Raw genomic sequence first — 27,758 nt, 5'->3', positions numbered from 1 at the left:
TTATCAATTTCTTTTTAACCTTAAAATCAGTTAAGTAGTTGCATAACGAGTCACACAAATAATCTCACTGACTCTCACGTGATTACATAGGTAAGCAAATGATGCGTATCTTTGCAAATCAGGTTCTTGATTTGCATCAGTTATATACCACAGGCAGGAAAGGAAGGTAGTATTTTACTAGCTGCACATCAGTCAGCAAATATGACTTGCGACAACTTTTAAGACCCATATTGTCCACAGATTTTAATTCTTCGCCCCCTGCTAGTCTCTTCTGTCAGTCTCACACATCCTAATTTAAGAACTGTTTTGTTGCTCTTGATTTAGCGTTTTATTTTTAAAAAAGCGACCGGCAAGCAAGCAAACAGCCTGCTTGGCTGAAGTTGCTGTAGCACAGATGATGCGGCTGAAGTTTAGTGGCACTTTTCTCGTGGCGATCTGTGAAGCAAAGTTAAAATAACACAAAAATAACGCCTTTTCTCGCGCATCGGGTTCACGCCGAGGGAGGTGTAAGCGAAGATGAAGCGGAAGAGAGGGGAGGGCACCTCCCTCCCCAGCACGGCGCGGGCCTGCAGGGGAGCGCCCATCGCCGGCGCCTCCCGGCGGGGCCGCAGCAGGCCTGGCCCGCCACTGCCGCTGGGGGCGGGGAGCGGCTGGGGTGGCTCCGGCGGTGCGGTGCGAGCGAGGCGATGCCCCTCGGCAAAGCAAGTCGGGGGGAGCAGCTGCCTGTGAACTTTATTTATGAGCTCCTGTAGCCAAGGGGAGCGGTGAAAAACCGGAGCGGGGTGGGGAAGGGAGGCGGTCGGGCTTTGTTAGCCCCTGGCCCCTTCCTCCCTGCCAGCACGAATCCCGGCCGCCCCCACGGGTCTCCCGCGGCCGCCGAGCGGGGACGAGCCCGGGGAAAGGCGCCCAGACCCGGGGAAGGGAAGGGCAGGGCAGGGAAGGAAGGGGTCCGGCCGGGCGCTGTGGGGCAGGCGGGCCGCGGAGGGCTGGCGGCGGCCGCCGGGCGGCGGCCGGGGCAACCAGGAAAATCGGGAAGGCGGAGGGACGGAGCGGGGGTGCCTCGGGCCCTGCTGCCCGCGCCGGGCTGTGCGCGGGCGCCGCAGCCGTAGCCGTGCCTGCGGCAGGCGGCGGCCATCGCGGGCTCGCCGCCCCCGTGCGCCCCTCCGAGGACGGAGGGGTGGGGGCAGAGGAGGCGGAGGAAGCGGCGGCGGCGCCAGGAACAGGGAGGCGGCGGCACGGCGAGGGAGGGAGCCGGGGCCGGGCCGGGCCCCGCAAGAGCAACAGCAGCGCCAGCTCCTCCTCCTCCTCCTCCTCCTCCTCCTCGGTGAGTCCCGCTCCGCCGCCCCGGGAGGCTGCTCGCCACCGAGCCCGGATGCCGGCGCAGGCCGGGCCGTGCCGCCGAGGTGCCCGGGGAGAGGCCCACGCCGGGAGCGGGACACCGCGGCCTCCGCTGGGTGAGCGTCCCCGGGGCAACGGGCGCACCGCGGCCCGTCTCCCCCCTCCCTTCCCCCGGTGGCCGCGGAGGGTTGGTGGGGCGGAGGGAGAGCCGGGGGATGGGGACGGCGCGGTTCGCGGCTTGCCCGCCGTCCTCCTCCCGAGCTGCGGCCCTGGCCCTGGCCTCCTCTCCCTTTGTTTGCTCGGCTCCCCGAGCCTGCGGCGGCGCCAGGCCCTGCGGAGGCAGCGGGGCCGCGGCGCGGCCTGCAAGGCGGGCGGGCAGGCGGGGAGCAGCGCCGGCCCCGGGCGCCGAGGCGCTGCCTGGCCCGCGCCGTGACAGGAGGGGACCGGGGCCGGTCTCTCGCCCCCGCCAGCCGCGGCGGTGGGGCCCGCCGACCTCCCCCCCTCCTCCCCTGGGCCGCTGCCCAAACGCACCCCGCTCCTACCGGTGCTATTATTGGGGGCGGCTGAATTAGGCTGATTCCCCCCCCCCTCCCCTGCCCTGAAACCCGCCTTCGGTTTTGGGCTGGGGGGGGTCGCCGTCTCCAGCAGGGCGGGTGTCCGGAGGTGGTTTGGGCAGCCGCTGCGAGGGCTTGTGCGGCGGAGGAGCTCCGGGGCACCGGGTGTCGCCTTGTCGTGAGGTGAGGGTGCGCCAAGGGCTCTCGAAGGGGCGAGCGAGAGGAAGGCTGCTTTCTGTGACAGGTGGCACTTAAGAACTTGACTTCAACAGAAAAACAACACCAAAGCCCCAAACTTTACTGGCTTTTATTGTTCTTCAAGATGCTTCTTACATTCTCTTTCCCTAATGGTGCCACTTCTCTCAGAAAACAACTGGTCTTGGCCCATGCCTACCCGTTTGCTTAAGAAAAAAGCCTTTCCAAAACACTGAGGGTTTAGGAGGTGCAGAAGATGCTTCTGTGGTGTGAGGTGCTTTGACTGTGTCTTTATTTTTTTGTCTTTTCTCCCCATGTTTTCAAAATCATGTTATTTTGGATTGCATTTTTTTCTGCAGAGTAGGTTATTCTGTTAGAGTCGGTTGCAGAATGCACTTCAGTCAGGGAAAGGTTCTCTTCCAGTTACTAAATTCTTGTGCCCTTTCACCACTGGGTCCCAACCCCTCTTTCCTACCTCCAGGAATGCTTACGCCATGTCCAGGCTCTTAATACACCTGTAGTTAAAAAATGCCTGCTTCAGGCCTTCTGTCTTAGAGAGCTGCTGTCTGCACAGGTGCTTGAGGAATAATGCATCTGCATTTTTGCTCTGGGTGGAAAAAATAGCACTATTTTCCCATGTTAATAAACACATCCTTGGATTGTAGAAAATATGGAAGCTTCAGTATAGTTATGAAATAAATTACTTAGCTTGGCTGGAAGACTTTAAACCACTGGAGAATGTGTAGGTATTTTTGGAGTCTTCTGCAGTAAGGCGGTAATCGTAGCTCACAGTTTTATGTGTAACTTATGAAAGGCAAATTTCAGCTTTTTCAAAATGGTTATTTCATGAAGCGTTAAGCAGTACTTGAATGGAGTCTTCGCTTCCTATTATATATTTCTTTCGTTTGTGGCATTGCACTGTGTTTGGAACTGAGCTTTTACTTAAAGCAGGTTCACTTGTTCTACGCTTAATCAGGCATGTATTCCCTGTATCCTGAGCCTTGAGATTTAAGTAGATTTTTTTTAAAGTTAAAATTCAAGGAAATTAAGCCTTAATACTTAAAAGTATGAGTGGTCACAATGTAGTGTTATATAGAGCTACCTGCATTTGCTAACTTCCTGGGAAGCTGCAAGGCCATGGAGTAGTAAGGAAGAAGCACTGTGGTGTTTCCAGAGCTTTTGTGAGCGTGACTTCATGGCACTGCATGTGTGCAGCATCGAAGTGTTCGCGTGGATTCAGGAGACACGATGGATAATACTAAACTTCCTGAGAACTTGACATACTGAAATCTGAAAAAGATGTATATTAATTTATACTATGCTGTTAGCTTCTTTGATCGTAGGTTGTGAAGCAGATCAGTCAAACACCTTGGGTTACTCTTAGAGAGGGACGGTTTGAAGAAATGATAACTGGTCCACTTTGTTCTGCAAGTAGATTACACATCCTAACTCTCCTTAGTGCAGTGAAGTGGTGGAGTGAGAGAGTGAACTCTTAATTAAGAGTTCTTCTTAGGAAGCAAGTTAATTCTTTCTGGTCTTTCTTATGAAGTCTTCTATAGTCATACAGTAACTTGAACATGAACATTTGAACTAGACTTCACCTAGTAGCGTTGCCATGAGTTCGCTACATATTTGCTACACTATTGCTGGCAAAACTGAGGCCACAGTCCTGGGTAATCCCTTACTCAAGTGCCTTATTTGCTATTGCTTTACTACCCTCCTGGGCCTACACAGCACTATTTTGGTAGTGTTTGGGTAGTACAACGTGTTGTACAATGAGGTGAGTGATAACATAAAGTAGATAGAAAGGAGACTGTTCTCTGCTGGTGTCTGTCTCGGCGTTTTGTTGATAGTGCTTTAATGTGTGTTAGCAACAAATTAGAGGGGGTAGCTCAAGTGGTTGTGGTGCCTCAAGGAGGAAAATAAGATGCAAGTAGTGTAAAAGTAAATGTAATCTAATTTAGGAATGTAAATGCTAAAATGTATTGAGTATAAATTGGATAGGATTGGGATTGAAAAGCAGAACAGAGTTTTCTTATGCAACTTTACTGTATATTTTGCAGTGTAAAGTATTAAACTGAAAGGAAATACAGAACTCTGAGTTTCCTCTTTTTAATTTTTTTTTTTAAAGAGAAATTACAATATCTGGTAATGTTCCTTATCCTTATGTTTGCACCAAAATCTAATTTCATTTCATTTTAGTGTATGCTTATTTTTTTGGAAATACATATCAGTCTTCAGAAGACAATAGATTTGCTTGATTGAAAGCTCCCAAGTCTCTGTCCCTTAGGACAGAGACTTGGCCTCCCAATAAATTTGTAGTAGTAGTAGACAAGGAAGTATCCTTTAAAAAAAAAACTGTCCTGAAAATTTTCATTGACAATTTCAGATGGCAAGTTACATACAGCAGTATGGTGGGGGTTTTTTTGTTTAAACAAAAAAACAAAAGCTGCGGTTGGTTTTTTTAGAAGACGAGAAGATTGTGCGTGTAATGGAATATTTATTGTCCATGTTCAAAAAGCAGCTTCATATCACTCAAATATGCTTCTGATACAGCAGAAGATAAAGATTCATAACACAGTAGATTCCTTCTTTTATTGTTATTTTTGCTTTTTCCTCTAGAAATAATTAATTTCTGAATTAAAACTCTGTACTATGTAAGTTGGATAGATTTCTGTGTTAAAAATAGTTACATTAGTTTTGAAACAAACATTTAAAAACTCATGGCTTTGGCTTTTTTGTTCCAGTAGGTTTTTTTTCCCACTGTAGCTTAATGATCTTAAGCTATTGAAACAAAAACATGTCACCTACTTCAGCCTCACCTGGTGGTTAAAACCAAAACAAGCTGGCCTTGAATTATTACCCTGGATGAAAATGGAAAGCTGACTGTATGTAAAGTGTTGCCTAATACATCAAATATATCAAGAAGATTACGCAAACTTTGCTAGAGTCTACACAAACTGAAATTGAAAAGGCAGTATGATGCAGAATCTGACTTAGTCTGCTTATTGTGAGAATTAAAACTTTCAGATCAAAGTGTTAGAAATTTAGCGCTCTGATTTCTTAAGCTCACTTAAATAGAAGTTGCTCCAAATTTTTCCTTCTGCTGGTTTTCGTGGTCTTCTGACTCCTGCTTTTGTCATGTACAGGCATGCAAACAATAAGCATCTGCAACTCCAGATAATTTCAGCAAGTTTTGTGGTGTACGGTTTTGCAAATCTGACTGCTATCCATAAGTATCTGTAATGTGAATTTAAGGACCTATCTTCAGATATTTTTATTTTTTAAAAAAATAATTAAACTATTATGTGTCATGAAATTTTCTTCTGGAAAACATTAAGATAAAATACTCTGGAAATTATTGACCCTTTTCTATGTCCCTAACCATTCACGTAACACTTTGGACTGAGGAACTCAGTTGGCTTCATTTATGACAAGGATGTAAGCCACATGTTACCTAAAAGAATTGTTCCTTGGTTGCTACATAGCCAAGAAAACTATGCAAGTTAAATATAAGTCTTTATTTGTTTAGCATGGGTGCAGATACATTGGCTGACTTGTTCTGCCTCTGACTTTAAGACTCTATTGAAGGAATATGGAAAAAATCTCTCTTGCAGGTAACCCCAACCTAAGGATGCCATATATAGGCATTTCTGTCTAGGTGCTGCTCTCCAAACATTGCTTTCTGTTGTGTATATATAGGGTACAAAGAGCACGAGAGGCTTCCTGTCTTCTGTGAAACATTGTTTTCTTTTGTAATCTGCCAAGTGCAATAGGTTGGCAGTTTTATTAAAAAAATCTCAGGTTTGTAAAGTATGTGGGTTTTTTGTTATAAACACCAAATAATTTTGCTGTAAACTGCTGTAAAACAGTTTTGGATGAGAGCCATTTTCTCTGGCAGTGAAGGTATAAATAGTAGATGTTAGTGTTCTTTTCAGAGTTCGTTAAGTGGTCTCTAGTTAAAAAAAATTAAAGAATTAAAATGAACCTATGCATATTGTTAGGTAAATCATACAGATATGTGGTATTTTTCATTGCTTCCCAGTGCAGTGTATAATCAGCAACTGTACTTGTGTCATTTAACTTGAATGGTATATGATACTGATCTGTAAGAGGACTTGTGTAAGGTTTTGATGGTCTTAAGTTAATATGGTGAATGCAGCTAGCAGATAAATTCGTTAATTTTAGGATTTGAGATTGCAGACTTAATACCTTTGGTATTGTTCCTCAAGGATATTCCATATTACTTAAAACAATACATAGAGTGCTACTCTTGATGACAGAATTGTTGGAAATGAGGTTCCAGTCAGGCTTGGTTTTACAGCGTGTGATCTCTGTTTTTCTTGAGTAGTTTTATTCTTAATTAATCTTGACGTTCTCTGGTAAATGTGCTAAAACAGCAGTTTGTAGGAGTCTTGAGTAGGTGATTGTTTTTCCTTCTCTAAAGCAGCCTGCATTCCTCAAATAGGTTGAGAACAAATTAGTAGGCTACTCCAAACGTTTCCGAAGCATGTTTGATCCCAAGATGTCTCAATACAGTGGTCAAGCTTGCTTTCTTTTTTGTTCCTTCTGATTTAGGGAATCTTTTCTTCCCTGACTTTGCCTCAGTACATGCTACAAGACTGGGCAGTTACAAGCTATAATGTTGACTGTGTTTTTGGCATCAATAATGGTTTTTGATACCCTTGGAATCCCTTTTGGTTCATAATCAGGTATCAGATTAGGAGGTTTAATAATTGAAATAGAGAAATGAAGATGAGTGGCATCAGGGTAAAGGTTTTTGATTATACAAGGTGTGCCTCCTAGGATGAGATTTGTGGAAGCTGTACTCCAAAAACAGGGTGGGCAGCTTTTCAGGTCGACTCTCTTCGTTCAGGAGCTGGTGGGAACCAGGCGAGTGAGGAATTCTCGCCAGATTCACTGAACAGAAGCTGTTTGTGCAGGCATACTGGTTTGGGTGAAACCTGCTCTGGGGAAGTTTTCCAGGCTGGAATTTTGGTCAGTCTGAGGAGACTGACTCCAGAATAGTTGGTTTGTGCATTCAGAGGTATGAGTTGCTAGGTTATGTGTAAGATCTTAAGTCTGGGTCTGTGTAAGGTAGGTGCTTGGTGGCTTTTTTTTTTCCTTCCCCTCCCTGTTCTCTTTTCACTGGAAAACAGAGGCAAAACCAATGCTGATCCAATGCTCTCTGAAACATGGACTTTTCTCCTCTTCTTGGCTTTTGAAAGGAAGAGAGCTGTTTTTTAGTAGTAAGTAATGTTCAGAAGTAATAAAGGATTAGGCATAGACCTTTGGCATGATCTTGTGCAAAAAATCTGGTTACATGGGAAAATACTTACATGTAAATGTAAATATTCCGCAGTCCCTTACTGAAGGGATAAAAGAGTCTATACTGACAGAAGTCTTATTTGCAGTCTAATCCAGTGATGGTCAAAAGAAGACGGTGAAGGGAAGTTGTTACATCAGTACTGACTCGGATGTCCTGTATATTAAAAAAGAAGTGCTTTTTGGAATCTGCAGTGTTTCAAATGTTGTTTGACATGGAAAACAGGAACAGAAATTCTGTGTATCAGCACTGAAAAGTATGTATCCTCATTTTTTTTAAATTGGGCTAATACGTTTTTTCATTTTATTTATAGTGTGTGTAAGTTTAAATGTATGTCAGAGGGAACAGGAGAAAAACCAGTCTGTGTGCATGTACATGTCTGTCTCTCTTTTTTTCGTGCTTGTACTTTCAAGCTTAGCTAGCTTTTGCAGCTGGGCTTCTATACTCCTGGCTCTGCAGAAATTTGACCTTGCTCTGGAGATAGCTATCTTAAGGGCTTTGAGTTTGTGTAAATCTCATAGAGCATATTACTTCATATAGACAGTGAAAATTTTATCTTTGATCCTGCATGCGAAAATTTATATACGGATGTGAAGTTGCTCAGTGTAAGGCCCCAATTCTTCATGTGCAAGCTAAACATAATGTACAATGAACAGTCCTATTGATTTAAATGTCTGCTCACAGTTAATTAATCTTTGCTGGGTTGTGACTGAATATTAGCAAAATCAGATTGTTTAGGGCTGTGTGGAAAATTATTTCTGCTTCTGTGGAACATTATTTAAAAAAACCCACCACTACAAAAAAAAAAAACCAAAACAAAAACAACCCAAAAGTCTTCCAGTGTGCATCAGGACAAAACAGTGTCTGTCTAAATACTTTAACTAAAATAGTCTCCATCAAATTCACTGGTTGGGGTAGTGAGATGTTTCTGTCTGCAGGTGATTAGAGTGTGGGAGTAGGAGGAAAAAAAGAACTTCCCAATCTTAATCATGAATAATTAAGAGTCTTTCTAGTTTTGTCGCAAAATTAGAAACTTGCATATAGAATAAGCTTTGTTAGAACTGGTATGGTCCTATAAAAAGGTTTTATTCTGACAAATTAGGACTTCATAAAAAAGATGGCTAAGCAGCTTCGCCCATGCAGTCAAAATTCTGTTCCCATTCTGGTCAGTGTGCTAGTTGTGCAGTGTTAATGTATATGCCTTCTTAAAAGCACCCCTTGGACTTAAAAGGACTGTCAATTTAGAAAACCTACTTAATGTTTCACCTTCTGATTTAAGGGAAACAAAATGTTAAAGTAATTCAGTGAGATTAGACAGAGAGAATACTCTCTGTACAGGTGTGTTTACCCTGTATATGTGACAGTACTTTGAGCACAGCCATGTCTCCTGTTTCCCATATGTGGATAGGCTCAAAACCATAAAGAAAATAATTAATTTACTCTTTGTTCTTATTGGGCCTCCTGCCAGTGAAAATGGGAAGGGGAGTACTTCAAATAAGATGTGTTTTACATTCTCACTTTCCCAAATGCAGAGCTTGGATTACTCACTACAGTGGGTCCTAAAACCTTGGAGGAGCAGCCAGGCCATCCGCGTGGGGGGCCAGTGGGTATGTGCCCTGTGTGACTTCTGCTCAACTGATCCAGGTTCTGCTGCCAGAATGCGTTCCAGGGGTGGCTGCTTAATTAAGAGGTACTCTGAGGAAGAGCTTTCCTCTTGGGCACCCACCTGACTGAAGATCCCCCAACCTTTAAACAGAAAGAAGTCCTCTTTCTCTCGCACCCTGCCCCCTCCCCCTCCCCCCCCCCCCCCCCCCAGCTTCTGCTTTGTGTTGTACTGGCTTGTCTGTAAAATAACTGCTTTCTGTTTCACTGATTGGATCCGTTTTACTGACCATGAAAGGCTGATCTTCAGTAGCTGGTACTGTTTGACATTTCATGTATAAAATTGGTTGGATTTGAGGTTGACCGTTATCCTAACCTAATCTTCCTGTACGTGGTTGATACAGGTACCAACTTCCTTTAAGTGAAGGATATTCACTTAAAAGAATCGCGACAGTTTAGAAGGATAGTTTTCAAATGTCTCATTCTTAAGGATGTATCCCCTTAGAAAGCTTTAAAACTGTCTTAACTTTGTTTAGCAGTTGACAGGCTAGCTTATGAATCATGTGGAGTCCAAGGGAGAAAATAAAATGCTGGAGATACATTCTATTTCCAGTATTGAAATAAGGATAGCAAGAATATAAATAATAATATAATAATAATAATAATACAATTCCAATTATTGCAATAAAGAATTGCAATAATATGAATAATAGAACTCCAATTATTGCAATAATTTGGAGTTCTAATAGTGGAAAAGAGGATAGAATTATGAGCCTTCTTCAATCTTATTTTTGTGTGCTCTGCTCCTAAGAAACCTGATAGTATGTGACCCTTCTGTACCTGTCTTGTATGAAACACATTTTCTGGTTCTGAAGATTCTGAAACTGATTTCAGAATCAGTAGTGAAGCTTTAAATATTGTATTATTGTTTTACTTGGGTATCAGTTCATCAAGGTGAACATGTGAGTAGCTCTGTTAAGAGTCTTGTCTTTCAGTGCTTAGAGTTTTGGAAGAGTGAGTGAGACTTCTGCCCACGTGTGCCCACCCCCCACAGCCCCTCCAAATTTGATTGTATTTAGAGGAGCTTAAAATAGTGATTGGAGTGCTTACAAAATGAAGATGCAGTCAATAAGGAGCTTGTGTACTTATCAAATATTATCAAAGCTGGTAGTTTTATGATAAGCACTTACTTAAGTACAAATAGTGGGGGAATAGACTTTTCAAACAAAAGGAATACTGGATTTATTTTCAGATTAATTGTTGAAAGGCAGTTTAAATTCTGTCTTGTATCCCTCAGAAGTGATTTTTTTTTTTCTCACTTCAGAATATACCAAATAAATCCAGCCTAATGAATCGCTTTCCATGTACTATTAGTTTTTCAGAAAATTGGATTAGAATTATTTTTTTAACTTTGCAGATTAAGTTGCTTCTGTGTTGTCTTATGTAGTAGTAATGGGAAATGGTATGCTTTCTTCATCAGTATGAGGTACTAAGTCACCTGAAGTTTTAATTTTTATTTCAGGAAAAAAAATTGGACTTTCTTTTAAAAAAGACAAAAAAATTTTATTCAAGCCTCCTTTTAGAATACTTACTGCTAATGTTATGATTTGCATATAACTAACAAGACTGTGTAAGGTACTTAAGCAGCGTGGAACATGTTTATTTTTCTGAGTGAGGTGGTTCTTTGAGGCTTAAACTACAGGTGCTTAAAAGCACGATGAAGACGGAGTTACAAATCTATTTGGTAACTATTATGTATGGTTAAAGCCTTTCTACTAACAGTGACGAAGAGAGAGAAGTATATTCACTTGGAAAGAAGTTATTACGATAACATTATTTATGCAACCTTTTTGCTTTGGATTACGTTTTCCCTTCTGTTGAGTACTACCGGAGCCTAGACCAAACCAATATTAATCTCAGTTGAATTGCATCTTGTTAAATAGCATAGGTGTTCCAGAATAGACATGAGATACAAATATAACTATGTAAGAGTGGGTTCCTTACACTTGATGTATTAAATCCTCTTTTGCCTTTAAAGTGGATTCCCAAGTGTGTGTGAATGAAGTATATTATTGTCACTGTTCCTTATTGGGGACCATATAATAGGTGGCATTGGGCCTAGCATCCATGTGATGGACAAAGTTTATCTGCAATGAAATATGAAATTAAATAAAAAAGTATATAGCTAAAAATTCCCTTGTCATTTGCACATACAGACTGCAAGCAGTACATGCTGCATCTCCCAGTGATGTAAAATACAGGATGTAGCAGCTCGGTAGCTAGAGCCCTAATTCAGAATGTAAGATAGCCAAGTTAATTCTCCACTTCTATCATTTCTGTAAGAGGACTACCTTGAACACCAGCCTTTTGGCTGCTCTGTAGTGTGAAAAGTTTTCTATTCCTTTTTTTAAAGCTGTTCTACAGAAGACTAACAGAGCTGAAAAAGGAAGGGTTAGAAATGGTATGTTTTCTCATCCCAGTGGAGAAAGCAACTGCTTTGGAGAGGGAAAACCTGGGCCTGACTTTCTAGCCCAATTCATCCTGCATCTGAAACTTTTTCTGCACAGTAGGGTATCTTAATCAAGAATAAGTGAGAATTTCCCTTCCACGATGGCTAGGACCACTATCCAAGTTGCTAGAATTTGTAGTTTGATTTCCCTCAGTGCAACCTCCTCATGTGACACAGAAGGATACTGTGATTGTTCATCCACTTTTCTCACAATGTCCAGAAAAATAAGTGATTGCCACAGTATTTTATTCAGCATGATTCTGTGAGGTAATGATGGACAGTTTTAGAACATGCCTAAGGAGGTAGGTGAAGGCGTAGCCATGAGGTAGGCATTGATACAGTTCTGCTAACACTTAAGTACTTCTGTTTTTTTATGCGAAAATAAGGCTATGGGCTACTGAGGAGTTCTTAATTGAAAAAAAAAAAAATCCCTCTGAAATTTTGGTACTTCCTAGATTAAGTAGCTCTGTGTATTTGAAGAAGGGTTCAAATACCTCTCTGTGAAGAAGGGTTTTGATGAATAACATTTTGAGTGTAAGGTCCTCATGTCTGTGGAGTCTGAAGGAACCTGACTCTCCTAGTATGCTCTGAGTACTTGCAACTCCTGTTGATTTTTGCTTATTGGAGTTGCGTATGCTTAGGTACTGAAAAAAAAAAATCTGAACTTGGACAAAAATCAGATGTTTTATCTCTATTTTAGGTAAGACTGGTTGTAGTTCTGACCTTTGCAGTTTGTCAAAATGTACTTTGCTTTGAATTGTATTTTTGGAAAGCAGGCCATCAGCCTCAGATCTGTTGTGTTGCAAGCAGAATGTGGTAGGGGTTGTGAGAATACTCTGTGCCTCACTGGAGACACCAGTTTAGCAGACTCAGAGTTCGTGTCATATAAAGCTTAAACTCTGGATGGAAATATTGTTGGCCTATTTGTTAGTCTGAATTTACTTTCATTGCAGGTTGCACTTTCATTAATGGTTGGAACTAACCTTGAAGGGTGTTAGGGGTTTTTTTTGGGGGTGCGGGAATTGGTTTTGGTTTTTTTATTCCCCTACTCTGTATCTTTAGTATCTTGCTCTTTGTTTGGTCGTGTCCCGTTACCCCCCCCATCTTTTTGACTCATTTAGTTGTATACCACTGATGGATCTTCTACTCATCAGCTGGCTACCTGATACTTCTTCGTATTATAAGATGGGTGATTCATTCACTTACGGCTTTGATAAACGAAGCAGTTGGGCTGAAAAGACTTCGTAAAATATCTGTTGAATTGTAAAGTTTTAAAGTCGGGAAGATGAATCATGACTAAATAGGGGACAGTGATAGAAGGTATCCTGAAAGGTTGGGTATGGCTCCACAGGATGATGAAACCCAATGTCTTCTGTTAGGCTTATTCCTCCATTGTCAGCAAACCCCTGAAAGGGACCACAAACTTTAAGTGATCTGCTTCAGTGGGTGACAATTTGCTGTTGCAGTCAACTACTGGAGTCGCACTCCTTTGGTTCTGCTGCCATCTTATGCTTACATGGTGAGATGGGGGAGATCTTAGATTTAAGTAGGTATTTACTCAAAACCCCAACAAGTCAACCACCCCATCCACACCCCATCACTCCACATTATGAAAATTCAGAATTCAGGTTTCTGAATTAAATTACCTTAATTTGGCATAATGGTGCCTATTATTCAGTTTATGAATCCGTCTAAAAAAGTGGAAGTTGAGGTCTCAGTGTTCTGGCTTCTGAAGTGTTCAATACAGCATTGAATGCCTGTGCATTAACATTTAAGTGTCAGATATAGAGACAGCAAAAATTTCCTTAATGAAGCCAATAATTCTGTCTGTGAGCTCTGGAATTTGGAGTTTAATTAGTATACTGTAAGTAAATGATGGGACCATAAATTTTAAGGGTGGTGGAGAGTAGAATTAATGTAAACATTTTTGTCCCATATGTGAAGCAAGAAAGAGAAGAGAATTGCTCCGACAACTCTTCCGGCTTTTGTCAACTTTTGAGTTCTTGAACTTTGAACCTTAATGAAATTATCTACTATGTTTCCTATATAAATAGTTCAGGTAAAGGATATAAAATTATTTTTCTCAGTATGCTGTTGTTCAAGAGGGAAAACACAAAGGATTTTACTCACTGATAGAAGTTATCTATGATTATTTTAGTGATTATATTTTTACATTTTCAAGAAAGTAAAATTGCTAGTGGAACTTACTGATCACTTCGGGAATAAAGACTCTCAAATTTTGAATTAATATGATACTGTCATGGTTTAACCAGAAAATTAACACTATCCCAGCCAAAACCAGGACAGATAAATAGAAAATGTTTTTAATTTTTAGTATTTTTTGCTAGTGATTTCTTACCACAGTGATATAAAAACTGTCACCTAAGCCTTTCTCTTTTTAACTGCTCATCAGAAATGAAAAACAAATCACAGTATCAAACCACTTTTGCTCCTAATGAACATAGGTGATATCTTGATGGTTGGAGATAAACATTTTTTCTGATACAATGAAACAGTTTTGAGAAACTTGTCTCTGAGGAATGGGGTTGTTTCATTCCACTTTCCTTCTTGGTTTTAGAGATACTTTTAAGCTCCAGAGAAAGCTTTTCCTGTATCTAGAAATGTCCATGCCTTGGATTTTTTTATATATAAGAATACATGAATTTTGGCTATGGCTGCTCCCTCAGTTGAGACACGACCTATCTGCTTATTTGAGAACTTCCTTGGGCAGCCCTGAAGGGGCTGCAGGGCATGCAGACAGAAGGAGCCTTGCTTGGTTGAGCTTTGTTTCTATAGGAAGTAATGCTAAAACAAACTATAGTCTTTGAATGTGAGTTTAACTCTGAACTTTGAGGAGTGAATAGGTAACTTGGTTTCTTGAGTAGTAGCCTGTACTTTATATGAGATACTATATTACAGTGTTTTATCTAGTAGTTGTTATTTCAAGGATTGGAAAGTCCTTGATTGACTAAAAGTAATTATTACTTAAATGTAGCCAATGCCTTTTCATCCCAGGTACTTCATATTTCACTGAACGTCTATTTCTTTTTCAATGTATTATACTGAAGGGGTACATATACTTTCATATTATATGTGTGTTATGGTTGTGTTAATGGTGTGCATTTGTAGTAAAACAATTGGCTATTACTTTGGAAAAATGTTAGTGTCTTTAATAAAAAAAGAACGAATGAAATCTATGTGAATTTCACAAAAATGAGATTTTTTTTCACATTGCACACCTGGGGAATGAGGATAATATCAGTAGTCGATGTTTGTATTCTGTCAGAATTTTCCACTATTAGAAATTAAAGGTACGAACTGATTTAGTGTGCATAAAAAAGCAAAACTGTGGAAGTATGAGTCTCTGTGGGTTTGAAACTTATTAAATCTTTGAGTTCTATGGCAACTGAATGCCTTGACACAAGGCAAGTATTATACACTATTGACACTAAACCTTTCTGTATGGTCTGGAGAATGGTGGAATCTTTGTGGCATTGGTGTAAGCAAATACATTGTATTTCTCTCTCTGATAATTTAGTGAAAAAAGTCTCAAACCAGAGACCAGTCCCTTCCTCCCTGTGATTCTAAGGAATGTCCTTATTAACTGCTGCTTCTTCCTCGGCATGCTTGGAGATTTCTCTCCATGTATGAACGCTGTACAGATGCTGTGGGAAAGATCTTTCCACTTTTATTTCTCTTTAATCAAGGCACTGTGCTCTCTTTCCCCTCAGACCATAAATGAGTCCACTTAATCCTTCCATTTATATAGAGGGTTAACTGCATTATAAAGGATTGCTACATCTTAGCTTAAATTGAGAGGATGGTGTATTATCTTCTAATGAAAGAAAGCTTTTATTGTTATTGAAAATGGCATGGTAGAAGTGGTGGGAGTGATAGCTGCAAGGAACTCAGAGATCCTACCTGGTCATATGAATTTAAAGGGTAATTCAGTGCCAGTCAGAAACTAACCCAGCTGAGGTTAATTTGAAGCCACAGCTGCAACCACCATCAGTTGTGAGATCCAAAGCAGAATGGTAGGTACAAGAGCAGTGTAAGACTGCAGTGTATTGCCATTCGTTCAGGCCTTCTAGAGAAGCTGAAAAATAGGAAAAAGAATCTTACTTCAAGCGCAGGTCGTCCAGTTGTAGAACATGACTGTGCTTGATATGGTGGAAAAGGGGAATCGTCTTTTTCTGTATAGGGAATTTTCAAACCAGTGTCTGTTTTAAAAACTTGTTTCAGCTCGTGTATGTGTTAGACAAATCTGTGTGGAATAAATTTCTCTTTTAGAGTTTAACAATCTTCCTTTTGTTACTAGTGGTATAGATTAGATAACTGAATTTGGATTGTTGCTTGAAGAAAAGCATGTTCTTAATTAATAAGTTTTTGGGATATTTTTACAAAGTTTTTTTTTTTTCTCTGGATATTTTGAAAGTAATTGTACTACCTTGAAATAATTTGTGCAGATTTCTTTTTTCTGTTTTTGCATGTCTTTGATGCCAGGTGAATATTATTTGTAGGAACAAAGGCCAATTACATATGTTTCTGGTTGTCTGTCAGATAAGCATAAATGGAAGTGGGAAGGTGAGCAGTTTACAACTTGCTGGTCAGGATACCAGTTTTACAAATATGTGCTATGAAGCCACATGTTGGCTAGATAGTGTGGCTAATGAGGTGTTGAAAATAAACGTTAGGTTTAACTTTCATTTTTTTTTTTCCTGTGAATGTGACTTTATAGCTCTCCTTATGTGTTGCTTAGGTTTTTCATTTCTGTTCCTCAAGAAGAGAGTATCCCATGTTGCACCTTAAGGAAAGCATAATTATCATTATCAGTCATACTTGCTTGGTGCTACAGTACATAAATGCTACTTCCTCTCTTTTCATTTTCACATCAGATGAATTGGACAGGCAGAAGCAAGCAGGATGATTATAACAAATTAACAGCCCATAATTTAGGGAGAATGGCAACATTAAAAAAAAAAGTGTTTATACTAGCAAGTAGTATAGTGAAGTATGTGGTGATCCTGTGTAAAACTTTATAATTCTCAGCAGAAATATGGTATGAGGCTTCTCTTTCTGTTACTTTTCCTGTATTTTCCTCCTTCCCCTCACAGTTTCTTCCTTTCTTTTCTAGCATTATTTTCCTGGATGCAGACAAGCACGTACACGTATTAACTGAGTGGTGTATTTCTGTATTGCCCGTTTGGTACATGCCCCGTGTACTGTGGAGTTGATTGGTGGCAGAGGTTTGGCCTGAGAAGCTGCATGTCTGCTCTGATAGCACTGTAGGAAAGATCATTCATGGTACCTGTTTTATGCCTCCTCATCAAAATATGTGTCAGCAGCAGGCCCTTTTCAGCTGGCTTTGTTCGTGTTTTGGAAGTTGCACACAGTGACAGTGTTTCTCTGCTTGCTGTAGAAATACTAGCCTGAAGTAGCCCAACATAAACTTTGAAAGCGAAACCAACATCAATACAAGTCAATATGAAGTGGTAATATTCAGCTGATGCATGTCTGCTAAGTGTTTTCTTTCCTTTTTTGGGAAGGGCTGGAAAACTGTTTCTCACAATTATGTCATTTAGTCACTAATATTAAAAGAATGGTCAGATTATTGCTGACCACAAAAATCACTTTGAGAGAATGGTCTGGTTTATTATTTTGGTCTTTCTGGTGTATGCTTTAAACGGGTGGAGAGCATTTCTAAAATTATGTTTTGAAATGCATCAGGATTCAGAAACAAGCTCCATTTAGAACTGGGTTTTGGTGGCTGCATCCATACAATTAGATAAGTGATGCTCTTTTCAACATATGTTCCAAGATCTAGGCATTTGTGCATACTTCTTCATAAAAAGAAGCACAGAAATGCAAATTTGTTGTTTTTATTGAACGTCTTTCCCGTTCTTCCTTTTGTTTTCACTATATTCATTTGAAACACTTTTGTTGTTCTCAAACAAGTAGGCACAGAATCTGTTCCTTGCTAAAGGCAGTTTATTATTGTAAATCATATACTGGTTTCTACAGGTAACTTTACAAAAATCTTGTAGCAAAATTTTTTAAAAAATTACTCCTTTTTACAGAACATGATGTTGATCCTTGTTGCTAAATGAGAAGTTGGTTTGTACAGCATTGCAGTCTTGCAACTGTTCTCAGAGTCCTAACATAACTGTATTAAGGTTTAAAAGGATTGCATAAGTATCTTAGATAAGCATAAAGTCCTCCTTGTTATCATGCTGAGGGTGCCACCATACCTTACAACTGAGGAGTAACATCTTGATGTATCCACCTTCTGTCAGGATGGAGAGGTGGGACAGACCCTTACTCAGAAAGGAATTCTCATACATCATCTTCCAGAAAATCTAACCTTTGCTTATGAAGCTAAACTTAATTTTTGCTGACAGGCAGCCTGCTGTAAGGCTGGCTGCTGCAGACTTGTAAAATAGCAAGAAATTAAAACTGAGCCTGACTGAGCATTATTCTCATTCTTCATCTGCTTCTGCACAGCTCTGTGAAAAACAAAGGTTTATTTGCACTCAATAGATGTGGTTTCCTGCAATGAAACAAATGCACATGGACTACATGTCAGGTTTCTTTGACTTCTCCCATTTGACTCGGCAAAAATGTTTCACTTTTTTCTCTTTCAGTGACTTGGCATACATTGATCTGCTGGGTTATTTTTGTTTGCTCATTTTCCCCTCACTGTTAGTTCATCAGGGTCTTAGAGCCAAATTGTGGCTTTCTTTTCCCTGTAGTTTTTCAGCATGCTTGAAAAATTTTGTTAGGAGTATACTTTGTTATCAGATGTCTGCTTGAAAGAAAGTGATGAAAGTGGTACTTGTGCCAGTCTTTTAGTAAATGTATAAAAAGTACAGTCTGCTTTGTTCCCTGTTTGGGTGTTGATTCCCAGTTGGTGAGAGATGTAGCAGGAGTAGCTGAAGTGGTTACTGTTCTGGCTGTCATCCACCCAGCTCCCCCAGAATTTCCTACTCCAGCAGCAATACTGGTCTCATGGTGCTGTGTGTGTTCTTGAGCTGATACCAGCTGATATCAACTGGTGCTGATTTCAGTTTAATATACCAGGTTAGTGTGTCTGTGGTAGCTTGGGAGCAGACATGCATCCCAGTCAGCTGTCCTTGTGTAAGGGAGATGTAACCTTGGGTAAGGATTGTTAGTGCTAGTAACTGTTTTTGGCTATTGTAGTGATGAAATTATTGTAGTTACAAGAGTGTATATACACAGATGAACTGTAATACAAAGATGCCATTTAACACTCTTCAGTTACTCCCCAGAGGAAAACTACCAATCAGATAGAAATATTCTGTCCTGCAACCAAATATGGGAAAGAAGAACAGGACTTGCTGCAAGCAGCCATGGATTAAGTAGTGTGTTTAAAGAAAAAAAAAAAAAAATCAGGGAAGTCCAGATGTTAAGGGACATCCTTTTTCAACAGCAGGCCAGAGGTGAGCAGTCAAGGCATTCGGACTTCTTCAATGGTTCTGTTCCTGGTTTTGCATACAGTTAATTCCACTAATGGTGGTGAAGAAAAATCCCTTTTTGTCAAGTTTTCATTACTATTTTACCCCACTTTTCTGCTTATTACCAAAGGCATACCTTGCTTATTCTCTGCTAAAGGTGGCTAACAGTGATTAGGATTACTTTGCACTCTGCATGGTGTTAGAATATTAGTGCCCATGGACCGTTTTCCCTTTAAGCTATGTAAAAAAAAAAAAAAAAGAGATGACATGACTTAATGTTGCGGTTTTTTGTCTGTTTTAAATTGTAATCTGTGTAATACCTATTAAATTATATCAGTCTCTAGACAGTACTTTCCTCAGCTGTTCGAATCTTAGAGGGTGGAAGTTTAAATTTGTGGTGAATAACATCTACACAGTGTCCAGGTCTTCAATTAGTTAGCTTACAAATACGAGGCTTTAAGTACGTCTGAATTGTTAAGAGTACAAAGTACTGTCAGATGAGCTTTTTTTTTTTTACCTTGTTCCAGCTTTATATGAAGTTGTGCGGTATGCAGGAGAAGATAGGCTTTTATAAAATTTGCAATCTTATATTAGTACAGTGTTCATCAATTACCAAGCAAGCCACTACTAAAACCGTCTACCTTTTTTGTTGTTTTCGAGATATAAGAGTATGCAGTGGAATTTAGATTCCTTCATTTAAAAACTCTTCATGTTACAGAGTAATACAATGTAGGAATTTACTTGAAGTTCAGGGAAGGGAAAAATCGTACCATCTTCTGTGTGCTAATGGCATGTATAGTGAGAAAGCTGAAAGCTGCTGTGTAGTATATATGTTCTATCAGAAACTGATGGTGTTTGAAATAGATATTTAATCTCTCTTTACTCAATGAGTATTTCATGTGTAGTTTCTGTGCTCATACAGACTGAAACTACAAGCACATAGAAGGCAATATCTTGAGTCAATATTTTCTGTTATTGGTTTGAAGAAATAACTTCTAGTGATACAGAGTTCAATATTAAAGTAAAATTAATGGGAACAGGTATGGACAACAACTTTTTAGTAATTTGCATTGGTAGATTTAGGAATTCTGCAATAAATTTAGATATTTAGGAATTTCCAAAATATAGCACTTGAAATCTGTGTTATTTAAGATGCTGTTGTTGAAACACTCTTCCAAGTAATTCATGACTATATTTCAGTGGAAGTTTGGAGGCAGCAGGGGAATAACACCTCATACTCCTGCAGATAATTAGACTAGGCTTCATTATCTGACTGTAGTGAAAAACTGGTGCTTGCCATGCCCCAGGAATGCAGAAACTTTTTTCAGTTTCAAGGTATTTTTAGTGATTTTCTAAATAAAAATAATAATGTTAAAAATACCATAAATTTGAAGTATATGTGCTATGATTCCATGGAAGAAAAACACTCTCTAGTACAACATTTGCAGTTAATTCTAGCTTTTACATTTTCTTTATAAGCGGAATGTTGTTCTGCTCAACAGTAGAAATAGTTAACAAATCTGTAGTACTGCATTGAAGTTGGAAATTAAGTTCCTAGATATTTTCACACATGAATTTTTATTAAAAATAATTTTAAGTAAATTTAAGACAGCTCGCAATTTTTAAAGTCATAGAATTGTAGAATAATTGAGTTTGAAAAGGACTTCATGATGTCTCAAGTCCAGGCTTCTCTCAGCCCTGAGATCAGCCAAGGTTTCTTTGGGCCTTACCTGGTTGGATCTTAGAAACCTACAAGGATGGAGACTGCACAACTTCTCTGGGGAACATCTTCTACTGCCCCACTGTCCTCATGGTGAAAAAGCTTTTTCTTTTTGTCAAGTTGGAACTTCTAAATCTCCAGATACCTATTTTTCACAATTGTTCCCTAACTGTCTACCTTAGCTCCATGCACGGTTGTGCCAAATGTTCTGAAGCAAGGTCTGTTTAACTCAAAGTTGTAATTGATTTAAGTCTTACTATGATTCAGTATAAGAATAAAGATTATATATTTCTAATGGATAGCCAGACTTCTCAGGCATAATGCAGCTGTGGTTTCAAAAAAATCAAGTTTAATGCTCCACTCTTTCATTTTGTGGAAATAAATGAGCAGATTAACATTTATTTTAGGAAAGTCTAAGTTATCTGAAGCAGCATTGATTAATAGGCCCGAGCCATTTTTGTGATGGTATTTTTATTAAAAATTTTTAAAAGCCAATTCTTTGTTCAACCATGAGTTGTATTTTGCTGTTTCTAGTATGGTGGTTTCTGTCCCAACTCTTAATGCTGTATTATTTCTGTAGTAGTGTATTCTGGCAACATCGTTTATAGTATTTGTCTCTGGAAATGAGCACACCTAACCTAAAAGTGTGAAAAAGATAAGAAACAAATAAAGGCCGTATAAATAATGAAACTTTTTGTTGGTGTACTTTTGCAAAAACTGCATTGAGATAGCTATGTGTTTATAGTCTATTAAAACCATTTTGTAGCATCAAACTGAAACTGCTATAAAGTGTTGAATATTCAAACCAGATTTGCACAAACTTTTTAAAGCTTTCATAGTTTTTCATAAATCGGTGCTGGCCACTGTAATAGAAACTACTATATGATTGCGTGACCTGCTCTTCAGATTTCTAAGAAGCAGCCTGTAAAGTTTTAGCTTCAGATCTCTTCAGTAATAATTTCACATTTGTATGTGATTAATACATGTTGTTCTTCACTTCAAAATGAGGCATGCAAATTTAGTTTTGATGATTTTTTTATAAACAGAAAGGGGACCATGGTGTTTGCTGGGTAGTAATCTGGTAGTCCAGGTAATTTTTGTCAGGAGGCCTGTGTTTTGTCAACCTGCATAATTTTAAAGATTCCAAGATGCAGAATTTGTGATGAAAGTTCATAAGTCAGAATTTCATCCTGACACTCTGTGGTGTTCTGTGTGTTAACATCTCATTCTCTTTCTGGATCTGATTAATCTCCTGTTTTCATTCTGTGTGTTTCAGGTATGTCTGTGTACATAGCCACCAGGCTTTGGGAGTACATTGGCATCGTTCAGAGTCTGTTTATAGTTGCAAATACCTGCCAGCAGAATTTCTAGAGGTGTCTCTAGTTAGGCTGTCTAAATTTGCTGTACAGCAGATGGCACTGGAAGAGCACATCAGTGGGAGACCTCAGCGATGCCATAATTAGTACAAAATACTAGCGAAGCTGTTGCAGTGCTGAGGGTTGTGAAGAAGTTGAGTAGCTCATTTTAATGTATTCCAGGAAGGGGTGCATGCTGGGCTTTTCTGTTTCAGCTCTTCTAGATGTAGCCAGTGGAAAATTCTACACTTGCAAGTGTATGCGTGTATCTTATATTGAGGGCTGTTTATACAGCACTTTTAAATGCATTAATATGCAATGCAGAATTACTGGTATTTTTTTAAGTATGTGCAAAGAAAGAAGAGTATCTGGATCAGTTAGGGTATTTGATTTCAGGGTATATTTGCTTTCTCCTGTCTTGGATAAAATATGTGTAAGAGGTGTCATAAAGTAGTGTGGTTCTCATATGTTTAGAGGCTTGCTCTCATCTGTAGGTGTGTTTAGTTTACTTCAGAGAGCTTTGACCCGGACTGTCATTCACTAGATTTTATCGTCTCTTCCTGGATGAATGAGCTGGACTTCTGGATATATGCATATTGTTTGTGGTTTATATTTGAACTTCAAACTTTTATTATTTCTTTATATGAAATGTTACAATGATAGAAGTAATGAGTCGTGCATTTGGACAATCATGCATTTTACTTGGTAAAGATATTGGCTACTAAGGTAGGCTGACAGATGTAAAACACTTTTTTTGCTCAAGCAGGCTCAGTAGTCACTCAAAGTATTTTGACTTCTCTATATGCTGCCATAGAGACTTATCTGTTGAGATTATTTTTAGATTTTTGGATTTTCATTTGTTAAAAAAAAACAACAAACAAACCACAAAACAAAAATGAAAACAAAACAACCCACATTTTGATACAGAAAGACTAGTATGTGATAAAAAAACAATCTTTCAGGTGACTTCTTTAGTCTTTTAGTTATGGAGAAGCTGAAGAAACATAGTTCCTTCAGTCAAATTTTAGGTAACTAATTCTTTCGAAACACACCAATAAAAAAATCGGTGAACCAGACATTTTGGGACTCTATATATGTTCTCTCCCCAATCAGCAATGTGATAAAGTTCTTTTATTTTTCTCCCTAGCTTAGAAGGCAGATTTTATTTCATGCTTGCTTTTTTAGGGTTAGGAATTGCAAACAGTATGAGGTACTTCCCACAAGGATGGGGAAACCTATCTGGTAAAGTGGAAATAGTATCAGCTTGTAGATGTCAGTCAGAAGCAGTTGGAGAATATTGTGGATTTCACAAGTGGGGCTAATGTGAGGGTTCCCAGGCTTCTGGTACTACATACACAAAGGCATAGTTAAATTTATCAAATGAACAAACACTCTGACTTTGTCAGTTTAGGAGCAGCATAGAATCCTGAAGTTATATTTTCACTCATTTTATAGGTTCATTTAGTTGCATATGATGAACAGAGTACTGTAAATTGGTAAGGTGGCAAAATACAAATGGTTTAGGAATAGAAGGTCAACAAGGCATTTTAAGTCTACTTTTAATTGATGTGTAAATCTCCCTTTATCTATCTAGCTTTTTCTTAATTACTGTACTTTGTCAGTTATTCTGATACACTAGATTTCAGGCATATAAAACCCACTAAATGTATTCTACTCGTGTTTGGTTTTCAGTATTTTCATGTTTTCCAATTATTCCAAACATATGAAGCTCATATTAAATATCAGTATTTTAAAACATGAAATTTTATGGTTCTGCATGTCATAAGAAAAGGAAAATAAAAGTAGTCTCTTAGCCTGTGAAAATACATACACATGTCTCGGTATCATCTTCAAATTGTGTGAGTGGAATATGTTTTTTAAGGTGTCAGGACTCCAGGTACCACAGGAGTCATGTTAAAAGTGGAAAATAAGCAGTGAAAGTCTAATAAAATACTGGTCCTGTTTTTTAAGGTTTTTAATATTCGTTTATAGCAAGAGTTGTTTCTTAGTCTTTTGTTTAAGAAACAAGTTTTTTGGGCATGTTTGTTCTTTGCTGATGGCAAGTAAATCAGTTTACAGGCAGAAGAGAAACCTTTTTATTTCTCCCTGTTGAGAGAAAGGAAAGGAAAGTGCTGCTTAGTTTGGTAATTAAGAAAAGGAAATGGGAAGAGCTGAAGATACTCTAAAGATGGACTTGGGAAATGTCAGAGGTTATGGCAAAGACGGAACAGGTCTTTGAGGTAGGGTGATGCAGATAGTGTAGGGAATTTGAAGATAGGACTAGGGTACAAATCCACGTAAATCAAACTTTAGTGTTTCTACTGTTTATGAGAACAGTGTTCAACCCCCCAGCAGCAGGGCTTTACTTGAAATTTTTCAAGGTATTTTGAAGTTCAGAATCCTTAGATGCCTTGCATTGTCTTTTAATTTGCTTTGGATGAGATCCTTTAGCCTTTGTGTACCTGAGGACCACAAAAGTTGGGCTGGACAAGAGTAATAGTCAACAGACTGCTGTTTGATTACAGTAATCATTCTCCATACATGCTTTTATGCAATTTTTGAATGGTTATTTAAGAAAATCATATTGTTTAGTTGATAAAACTTATTTTGGTTCATTGTACTGTTTTTCTCAGTTGCTTGTATTGTGGTATCATGGGAGAAAAGTGGGAAGTGCATACATAAGGGCTATTTTACTTTCCTCTCAGTCCCCCAAACTTGGAAGATTTCTTGAAAGATTCTTAGACTCCTCCAGCTTGCCATGCTTAGCCTGGAGCCAGGCTTGCTGCTGCAGTTTGTGCTGCTAACATAACACATATTTGCAGGTACATGGAAAAATGGCTACTACTAACTGTAGTACTTACTTCCATGGCAGTGGCAACTTCCCTCTTTTCTCTTTCCCTTCTTGTTCTTCCCCTTCTCTGCAGAGCTGCTTGCTTTGGAAGGCCTAACTGACATTAAAAATTAAAAAACAAAACAAAGCAAAAACAAAAAACACCCCAAAGCCAAAAAAACAAACCCCAAACAAAAAAACAAGCAGAAAATTCAAATTTATGGAGGGGGCGGGTACATGAGTCTGGAAGATGCCAGGTGGGAGGAGTTGACTGGGACTTGAGCGGATGTGTCCACTTGGCAGAAGTACTGGAGGAAGAAAAGCTCTAATAGTACTAGGCAAGGAGAGCCTGTGATGTGACTTCCTCTATACCTAAAACAGAGTTTGGAAATCACTTTTCTTTCATAGAAGTTCAGGAGGGGACTTCTGTGGTGTGCTCTAAACAGATGCTACTTTGCTGTTAATTCCTCTCTATTTTTTGACTGGAGTTAGTTTTCCTGTAATTATGTAACTATTTGAATATTGCTTAACTTTCCTGTGTAAAGGAAGTATGACCTTGTAAGACCATGTTTTTAGGACTAATCACAGTTTAATCTGTATGTAGGAATCCTGTCAGATAGAATATCTTCTATAGTTTTATCTTCTATAGTTACTTTTGTGGGGATTTTTATAGGAGCCTTCTGAAAGAGAAGGGTGTTTCTGTGCTTGAAAATTTTATGTATGTGCATTAAATATATATATGCCTATAGGTGTGGTGTGTGTATATTTAAAAAATAGCATGCTAAAAGCAGAGAAAAATTGTGGAAAACTCCAAGGCAGATGTAGCAGATTCATTTTTGGAGCCTGACTGGTTTCCAAATCAGCTCTCTATATTTACTTTTATTTGGTGCTTGTTACTTAAGTACTGCAATTTCTGTTTTGTTTGGAGTGGGGGAAACCTTTATGGACAATTTTTAAAATATTTCTTTTGTGAAGTTAATTGTTTTTATTTGTTTCCAGGAAATGGCTCTTGAAGTTAAATGAGGCTGGATAAAACACATAAATGAAGCAGAAGCTGCTCTGCATGTGTTAGGGCTATATCACCACAAGCACTGCTGATCAGCCAGACTTGGTAACTTGTCATAATGAAGAAAATTAGTCTCAAAACAATTCGCAAGTCCTTTAACTTAAATAAAAGTAAAGATGAAAGCGACTTTGTAGTGGTTCAGCAGCCATCGTTAAGTGAATTTGGAAAAGATGACTCCTTGTTTGGCAGCTGCTATGGTAAAGAATTGGCTAGCTGTGAAGTCAATAGTGAAGATGAAAAAGGAGGCAAAAATAGATCAAAAAGTGAAAGCTTAATGGGTACGTTAAAAAGGAGGCTTTCAGCAAAACAAAAACAGAAAGGCAAAGGCAGCACACCATCTGTAAGCTCTGCAGATGATGACACCTTTTCTTCCTCATCTGCTCCAATAACCTTCAAAGATGTGCGAGCTCAAAGACCTCTGAGATCCACTTCCCTCCGTAATCACCATTACAGTCCAACTCCGTGGCCCCTTCGACCTACAAATTCAGAAGAGACTTGCATCAAAATGGAAGTGAAAGTCAAGGCCTTGGTCCATTCCTCTAATCCAAGCCCAGCACTGAATGGCGTTCGAAAGGACTTCCATGACTTGCAGTCAGACAACGTGTTCCAGGAACAAAACAATGCATTAAAAAATACAGAATCTCAGAATGGGGACTTGCATCTTCATATTGATGAACATGTGCCTGTAGTTATTGGATTAATGCCTCAGGACTACATTCAGTATACTGTGCCTTTAGATGAGGGAATGTATCCTTTGGAAGGATCACGTAGTTACTGTCTGGATAGTTCCTCACCCATGGAAGTTTCAACTGTTTCTTCTCAAGTGGGGGGAAATGCTTTCCATGAAGAAGAGAGCCAAGTGGATCAGGATGTAGTCGTTGCACCGGATATCTTTGTGGACCAGACGGTGAATGGTTTGTTGATTGGTACCACAGGAGTCATGTTGCAAAGCCCAAGAGTTAATCACAGCGATGTCCCTCCACTCTCACCTTTGCTACCTCCAATGCAGAATAATCAAATCCAAAGGAACTTCAATGGATTGAATGGCACAGATGCCCACGTGGCTGAAAGTATGCGCTGCCATTTGAATTTTGATCCTAACACTGCCCCTGGAGTTGGAAGAGTTTATGATTCTGTACAGAACAGTGGTCCTATGGTTGTGACAAGTCTTACAGAAGAACTGAAAAAACTTGCAAAACAAGGATGGTACTGGGGTCCCATTACACGTTGGGAGGCAGAGGGAAAATTAGCTAATGTGCCTGATGGCTCGTTTCTCGTTCGAGATAGTTCTGATGATCGTTATCTTTTAAGTTTGAGTTTTCGTTCCCATGGAAAAACTCTTCACACTAGAATTGAACACTCAAATGGTAGATTTAGCTTTTATGAACAACCAGATGTGGAGGGACATACATCTATAGTTGACTTAATTGAGCATTCAATCAGGGACTCTGAAAATGGAGCTTTCTGCTATTCAAGATCCCGACTGCCTGGATCTGCAACTTACCCAGTGAGACTGACAAATCCGGTATCTCGGTTTATGCAGGTGCGTTCTTTACAATACCTGTGTCGTTTTGTAATACGTCAGTACACCAGAATAGACCTGATTCAGAAACTGCCTTTGCCAAACAAAATGAAGGATTATTTACAGGAAAAGCACTACTGAAAGCTTATGGGAATCTTGCATCTTGCACTTTGGGAACAACAACAAGAAAAAGAGATTGAATTACAGTTTACAGACTTTCATTATTATCGAAATCTTTTGCTGCCATAAAAAATATTTCATTTTTGTGT

The 27,758-nt window shown here is 39.4% G+C and overlaps 1 protein-coding gene across 5 annotated transcripts; it reads left to right on the top strand.

The window, feature by feature from the left end:
- The first annotated feature begins 580 nt into the window (after positions 1 to 580).
- On the top strand, positions 581 to 27,758 carry SOCS6 (suppressor of cytokine signaling 6). Of its 5 annotated transcripts, none has more exons than XR_012774407.1 (4): positions 581 to 1,454; positions 7,502 to 7,669; positions 8,946 to 9,020; positions 16,659 to 17,473. XR_012774407.1 is itself a non-coding variant. In XM_075494291.1 (4 exons), exon 4 carries the CDS (start codon positions 26,026 to 26,028, stop codon positions 27,628 to 27,630), a length of 1,605 nt encoding a protein of 534 aa, XP_075350406.1. In that variant the 5' UTR covers positions 792 to 1,454; positions 7,502 to 7,669; positions 8,946 to 9,103; positions 25,901 to 26,025; the 3' UTR covers positions 27,631 to 27,758. The 5 variants fall into 5 exon arrangements, 4 of the variants coding, with proteins under 4 accessions (XP_075350406.1, XP_075350405.1, XP_075350407.1 ...); XM_075494291.1 differs by lacking the exon at positions 16,659 to 17,473 and adding an exon at positions 25,901 to 27,758 and having other exon boundaries at positions 792 to 1,454; positions 8,946 to 9,103; XM_075494290.1 differs by lacking the exons at positions 8,946 to 9,020; positions 16,659 to 17,473 and adding an exon at positions 25,901 to 27,758 and having other exon boundaries at positions 792 to 1,454.

Source organism: Mycteria americana, chromosome 2, assembly GCF_035582795.1.
Source record: "Mycteria americana isolate JAX WOST 10 ecotype Jacksonville Zoo and Gardens chromosome 2, USCA_MyAme_1.0, whole genome shotgun sequence".
In the NCBI taxonomy this organism is placed as follows: Eukaryota; Metazoa; Chordata; class Aves; order Ciconiiformes; family Ciconiidae; genus Mycteria; species Mycteria americana.
This window is presented reverse-complemented; position numbering and strand designations above follow the sequence as displayed.

Bases quoted from the DNA above. Each gene is read 5' to 3' on its own strand.
- SOCS6 (XM_075494292.1), top strand. From the start codon at position 26,026: ATGAAGAAAATTAGTCTCAAAACAATTCGCAAGTCCTTTAACTTAAAT.